This window comes from Alosa sapidissima, chromosome 18, assembly GCF_018492685.1.
Source record: "Alosa sapidissima isolate fAloSap1 chromosome 18, fAloSap1.pri, whole genome shotgun sequence".
NCBI lineage: Eukaryota > Metazoa > Chordata > Actinopteri > Clupeiformes > Clupeidae > Alosa > Alosa sapidissima.
The window spans coordinates 31133658-31141157 of NC_055974.1; the positions used below are offsets into that span (position 1 = coordinate 31133658).

At 44.1% G+C, this 7500-nt stretch overlaps 1 protein-coding gene across 1 annotated transcript in view; it reads right to left on the reverse strand.

Moving 5' to 3' along the window:
• The window catches only part of LOC121689835, a 36110-nt gene that overhangs the window by 8888 nt on the left and 19722 nt on the right, over nucleotides 1-7500 (reverse strand). The window contains exon 5 of the mRNA XM_042070072.1: nucleotides 5919-5953. Within this exon, the coding sequence (XP_041926006.1) occupies nucleotides 5919-5953 (35 nt within the window). The remainder of the gene's footprint in view (nucleotides 1-5918; nucleotides 5954-7500) is intronic.

Consider the following 7500-nt stretch of genomic DNA (forward strand, 5'->3'; position numbering starts at 1 on the left):
GCTGCTCATGTATAGTCTGTATTGTGCCGCTGAGCACAGGCCTGCACCAGATTCAAACTTGCAAAATTGGACACTGAGTATCTGCTGCAGTTATGTTAAAACCCCATGGCTACTAGCATTTGCTATACTAAAACCTTTGGCTACTAGTTGGGAGAGAGAAAGCAAGAACACATAGGCTACTACTGGCCAAATCCTCTCCAATTGTTAGAATTGGACTCTGGGCGTTTGGGAACAGCTGAGGGAGGAGGCTACTTGAAACTGTGAGTTTCGGTCGGTGTGAGCGAGCGGACTTTCAGTTGACAGTAATTAACACCCTTTTGAACAATCTAAGCTGTGCGAACGTCAGAGGGCGGTCTACGCTGATGCATCATTAGTGAGACAGGAGGACAGCTGCATGCAATTCCTAGCAGAATGAAAATAGTGGCTGCTGCTGAAGCGGCAGCATAAGCGGCAGCCCTCGTTTCAGCCAGCCTCGTGTAAGACGGACACGGTCAAGACAAGCAAGTTTACCTGTGCAAGTTCACCGAGCACAGGCACCGACAAAGGCAAAATGTGCCGTTCCACCATATCTGTTATCACCGGCCATTGCAGAAAACGGCATCATGCCAAAAGGGGCAGAAATCCCCTTAACCTCCAGCAACTTAAACGGTCCTCACCGACAGAAACCTCCTTCTCCATGGGCTTGTGGAACTGTCAATCCGCAGTCAACAAAACTGACTTCATAGCTGGCTATGCCAACCACCTTTCATTGGAACTCCTTGCTCTCACTGAGACTTGGATCAAACCAGAGAACACTGCCACCCCGGCTGCACTCTCCACTAACCTTACACTATCCCACACCCCTCGCCTATCTGGACGAGGGGGCGGGACGGGCCTGCTGATCTCCAACAAATGGAAATTCACCCCTCTACTGCCTTCAAACAAATATGTCTCATTCAAATTCCATGCCATCACAGTGATCGCCCCAGCAAAACTCTACGTGCTGGTCATCTACCGCCCTCCAGGCCAACTAGGCGACTTTATTGACGAACTTGACACTCTGCTATCCTCCATCCCTGAGCATGACTGTCCGCTTCTTGTTCTCGGTGATATGAACATCCACTTAGATGCCCCAGGCTCAGCGGACTTTTTGGCCCTGGTCCACTCCTTTGACCTCGAACTGGTTCAAAGCCCACCGACTCACAAAGCTGGCAAAGAGCTTGACTTGATCTTCACTCGGAACTGCAGCACAGACACCCTCATGGTGACGCCTCTCCATCTTTCTGACCACTTCTTCATCCAGTTCAACGTCAGCCTGTCAGAACAGCCTCCGGCTCCTCAGCCGATGGTCACGTTCCGCCGCAACATCCGGAACCTGTCTCCAACGCACTTCTCCTCTGTGGTTGCCTCCGGTCTACCTCCACTCAACACCTTCTCCTCTCTGGAGGTTAATGAAGCAACTGACTCGCTCTGCTCCACACTGACCTCATGTCTAGACGAGCTGTGCCCTCTTACCACAAGGCCAGCTCGATCCAAACATTCTCATCCATGGCTAAATGATACCCTCCGATCGCAGCGCACCAAACTCAGAGCCGCGGAGAGGAAATGGTACAAATCCAAACTAGCTGACGACCTCAAAAACTACCAGACACTCCTGACCTCCTTCTCAGCCAGCATCACTGCTGCTAAAACTGCTTTCTACCATGACAAAATCAACAGCGCTACAGACACTCGAAAACTTTTCTCAACCTTCAAATCGCTACTCAACCCTCAGCTGCCTCCTCCTCCATCCAGCCTTACTGCAGATACCCTCGCCTCATTTTTTACAAACAAAGTGGCAGCAATCAGCAGTCAATTCTCTACATGCCCACTCAACGCATCTGACTCAGATACCGCACTCCTACAACCTCTAGGGACTGCTGGAACATCTTTTTCAGCATTCACGCCTCTCTCCGAGAGTGAAGTGTCCAGACTCCTGACATGCAGCCGTCCTACCACATGCTCGCTGGACCCTATACCTACGAGCCTACTTCAGTCCATCAGCCCGACCATCGCTCCAGCTATCACACATGTGATCAATGCCTCGCTAACCTCCGGCACATTTCCAACAGCGTTCAAAATGGCCCGGGTAACACCGTTACTTAAGAAAGCTTCTCTCAACCGTGCTCAAGTCGAGAACTACCGCCCTGTCTCACTCCTGCCTTTCCTATCCAAAGGCATTGAACGAGCAGTCTCCAAACAGGTCTCTGACTTCCTTTCACAGAACAACCTTCTGGATCCAAATCAGTCTGGGTTCAAAAGCGGCCACTCTACCGAAACGGCTCTGCTGTCTGTAACAGAAGCCTTAAAAGAAGCCAGGGCGACCGCTCGGTCATCAGTACTCATTCTGCTTGACTTATCGGCTGCCTTTGACACGGTTAATCACCGTATCCTTCTCTCTATACTCGCTGACATGGGAATCTCCGGTTCTGCTCTCTCCTGGTTTGAATCCTACCTCACAGGACGCTCGTTTAACGTATCATGGCTTGGTCAGCTATCCGCACCTCACCATCTCACCACAGGGGTCCCCCAGGGCTCAGTGCTGGGCCCCCTCCTCTTTGCTATCTACACCACCTCCTTGGGACAGATTATCCGTTCGCACGGCTTCTCATACCACTGCTATGCAGACGACACACAGCTCTATCTGTCCTTTCCACCTGACGACCCCCTGGTTTCAGCACGGATCTCGGATTGCCTTTCAGACATAGCTACATGGATGAAGGCACACCACCTCCAGCTGAACCTCTCAAAGACTGAACTGCTGGTCATCCCAGCTAAACCTACCATACACCACGACATCAACATCAAATTTGACTCCCTGTCTGTTTCACCGACCAGGACTGCAAGAAATCTAGGAGTTGTTCTTGACAACCAACTAAACTTCTCAGATCATGTTGCCTCAGTCGCCCGGTCATGCCGTTTTGCACTCTACAACATACGGAAAATCAGGACTTACTTGACTCAAGATGCTACCCAACTTCTGGTTCAGGCAATAGTCATCTCACGACTCGACTACTGCAATGCCCTCCTGACAGGTCTCCCAGCCTGCGCAGTGAAACCACTTCAGATGATCCAGAACGCGGCGGCGCGCCTGGTCTACAACCAACCCAAAAGGGCACATGTTACCCCGCTGCTCATCCAGCTACACTGGCTACCTATGGCGGCCCGCATCAAATTCAAGTCTCTAACGCTTGCCTACAAAGTAGTCTCCGGTTCTGCTCCCACCTACTTGAATGCCCTCATACAGACTTACACTACCTCCAGACCGCTGCGCTCCTCTGACGAACGACGTCTAGCTCTACCACCGGTACGCTCAAGCCAATCCAAACTTTTCTCATCTGTTGTTCCTCGTTGGTGGAACACACTGCCAGTTCCTACAAGGGCAGGGACATCCTTTTCCACTTTCAAAAAACTCCTGAAGACCCAGCTCTTTAGAGAACATCTACTCTCATAGCAACACTTACAACAAGTCTTACTGATCCTAGCACTCACCAGCCGTTTTAAACTGACAAGTAACTGTTAAAAACAGCACTCACCAACGCACTTATTCTTACTGTACTCTAATGTTTTTTTATTTAATTGTTCTAAAACTTACTGTTTACCATGTTGTTAGTCGCTTTGGTTAAAAAGCGTCAGCCAAATGTAATGTAATGTAATGTAATGTACTAGCATCTGCTATACTAAACCCCATGACTACTAGCATCTAGCATCTGCTATACTAAAACCTGTGGCTAGCATCATCTGTTACTAAAGCCTGTGTGTACTTAACCCCATGGAAACTAGAACCTGATATACTGAAACCTATGGGTACTAGCATCTGTTATACTGAAACCCCATGGATACTAAGATCTGATGTACTAAACCCCATGTGTACTAGCATTTGTTATATTAAACCCCATTGATACTAGCATCTGTTATATTAAACCTCATAGATACTAGCATCTGTTATGCTAAACCAAATTGACACTCTGATGTGAGAGTGTCTGGTTGACTCATGGGTGCAGGTTCTGTCTGGTTGGGTCATGGGTGCAGGTTCTGTCTGGTTGGTTCATGGGTTCTGGTTCTGTCTGGTTGACTCATGGGTGCAGGTTCTGTATCTGTGACTAACTCTGACCTGTTCAAGGCCTGGTGCTTGTGAATCTGTTTCTTCCTTGTGGGAGAAATAAAAGTAGTATTGTTGAATTTGAGAAATAATAATGTCATTTTGGATGTGAACAACTGAGTGATTCAAGTTCTGGCTTTAAATTTGATATTTAATTGAAGAACATAGAAGGTGACAGTTTACAATGTAAGGTGTAATATCATGAAGCCAAGTACATTTGAATTAACAGGGACTTTCTTGCTCTCATGAACAAACACAACACAATCACAGGTGCTTGGAATTCTGTCCCAAAAAAGTATCATAAAAAACACTGGTATTTCAAATCACTATTCCACAAATACGAATTCCATACACGTATAATGTATTTTTAAAGTTAAAGTTTAAGTTTTAGTTAAAGTTTAAGTTTTAAAAGATTACAACTTGTATAGCTGTTCTAGATTCAATAATGTTTAGATTCAGCATTTATCTGATGGATGCCCTTACAGAAATTTCAGGTTTCTGGTAAACAGTTGCCGCAAATTTGCGGCAAGGTCATATTTTCACATGCAAATTAGGTTTCTGGCAAATAACTTTTGGCAATTTTGCAGCAATGACATATGCAAATTAGGTCTGTCACCAGAAGTTCACTGGAAGTTTGCCATTATTGGCTAAATGTGGTGGCAAATCACTGGCAAACACATTTGCCACTATTGGCAAACATCTCATTGTTGCCAGAACTTTGCTGGAAGTTTGCCTCTAGCGGCCAACATTGGCAAACTTCTAGCAATATTTTCTAGTGAACTCATTTGTTTCCCACAAATCACCCAAAGTTTGCTGCAAATCTGCCGCAAACTTTTAATTTTTGTAAGGGTGTATATGTAACACATGTGAGTAGTCAGAATTTATCTGATGGATGTAGCACATGTGAGTAGTCAGTATTTATCTGATGGATGTGTATGTAACACATGTGAGTAGTCAGTATTTATCTGATGGATGTAACACAAGTGAGTAGTCAGTATTTATCTGATGGATGTAGCACATGTGAGTAGTCAGTATTTATCTGATGGATGTGTATGTAACACATGTGAGTAGTCAGTATTTATCTGATGGATGTGTATGTAACACATGTGAGTAGTCAGAATTTATCTGATGGATGTAGCACATGTGAGTAGTCAGTATTTATCTGATGGATGTGTATGTAGCACGTGTGAGTAGTCAGTATTTATCTGATGGATGTGTATGTGACACATATGAGTAGTCAGTATTTATCTGATGGATGTGTATGTAACACATGTGAGTAGTCAGCATTTATCTGATGGATGTAGCACATGTGAGTAGTCAGTATTTATCTGATGGATGTAGCACATGTGAGTACTCAGTATTTATCTGATGGATGTAACACATGTAAGTAGTCAGTATTTATCTGATGGATGTATATGTAACACATGTGAGTAGTCAGTATTTATCTGATGGATGTGTATGTGACACATGTGAGTAGTCTGTATTTATCTGATGGATATGTATGTGACACATGTGAGTAGTCCGCTCTTCTCTTCCTCTTGGTAGAACCACTCATCTGCAAAGGCCAGAGAGTCCTGCATGTAAAAAACACACACAAACACACACACAACACACATACACACAATAAAAAGGGTGTTTTCTGATGTGTGAGAGCACATACACGACACGGAGAGCAGCATAAATCATGTACACACACGCACAAACAAACACACACAGTCACGCCCACAAACACAGACACCACACATGCACAGATAGACCCCATCCGTAACATCAGAGACGTAACGCTGCTTAAACTCACCTGGTCAGGTGAAGATGATGTTTGATGACCAGAGGCTAATGGAGGAAGCAGAGAGAACAAGATAACTTCACCAGAGGATATGACGCAATCATATCCCATTATGACATCACTTAGATTAACAAAGAGAACTTCACCAGAGGATATGATGCAATCACATCCCATTATGACATCACTTAGATTAACAAAGACAACTTCACCAGAGGATATGATGCAATCACATCCCATTATGACATCACTTAGATTATGATGTGTTAGTAGGTTGCTAGGTTACGGGGACGCTGGCAAGACACGCCGCTCCATCTGGCGTCATGTTTTTGTTTGTTTTTATGTAATGTTCGTAATTTTATGTAATGTCATGTTTATTTTTTGTATTGGTTTGTCTAGTTAAATGTTTTCCCTATTTATTTACGTTATTTTTTTTATAGCTTATTTTGGAAACGCGGCACAAAGCGCTACGCATTTGTGCGATTAAATGAGTGATTTGACTGGTGACACCTTTAATGTCTATAAACTTTACACCTCTGACCATCCGTTTCTGACCACTTAGACTCCAATGCAGAGGAAATTGTGTTGTGTTCTAATGTACCTGAGTTCTGTCCACCACTGCACTTGGTCAGGATCAGGATGACCACTACTAGACTGAGAACAGCACATAGAACCCCCAGGACTAGAACCACAGTTCCACACTCCCAGCTGCAGAACCGCCCTGCAGGATATATATAACACACACACACACACATATATATGTGGCCGTATCACAGATGTATATTAATTCGCTAACTCGTGAAGTTTAAATTAACTGTCACATTGCATCCAAGCCTTATAACACTAGACGTTCAGAACGTAGTAACAGTATATGTGGTATAGGTGGTTTTAGCTAGATGGATGGCAGTAGGTAGCGTAAAGTAAAATAGTGATGTGTCAAAGATAAGGTTAATCAGATTCCTGGGATATGCCCGCTTGACAACGGAAGAGATGGAACTAACGACTGGCCTTTGGCCATAGCAACTATCCATTTAGAACTAGTAACGGCAGTTTGTCCTGCAAGTTGAAAAATTGGTTAATATGTTTTGGAAAAAAGTAGTTCTACAAACAAGACAGTTTTAGCGATTGCACTTACGAGCTGCGTGTCGGGCCGTATTACAACCTTGTCCTCCATTATCGCTTACATATATATATATATATATATATATATATATATATATAATATACATAACAATATAACACACACACACACAAACACACACACACACCTTCCTCTGATGTCTCTGTAGGTTCAGCATCGGACTCATCTACAGCAGCTGTAGTGAAAACACACAGTGTACATTAGCTCGTTATATTAATACATTATATTACATTACATTACATTTGGCTGACGCATTATTACATTGCATTACATTTGGCTGACGCATTTTAGCCAAAGCGACAACATGGTAAACAGTTCAAGCTTTTTAAAGCAATTCTCTCAACAATTCTAGGACAATTTTAACAGGTAGAGTACAATAAGAATAATTGCATCATTGAGTGCTGTTTTTAAACAATCGAGAGTCAGTTCTAGTCAGGTGGTAAGTCTAGGATCAGC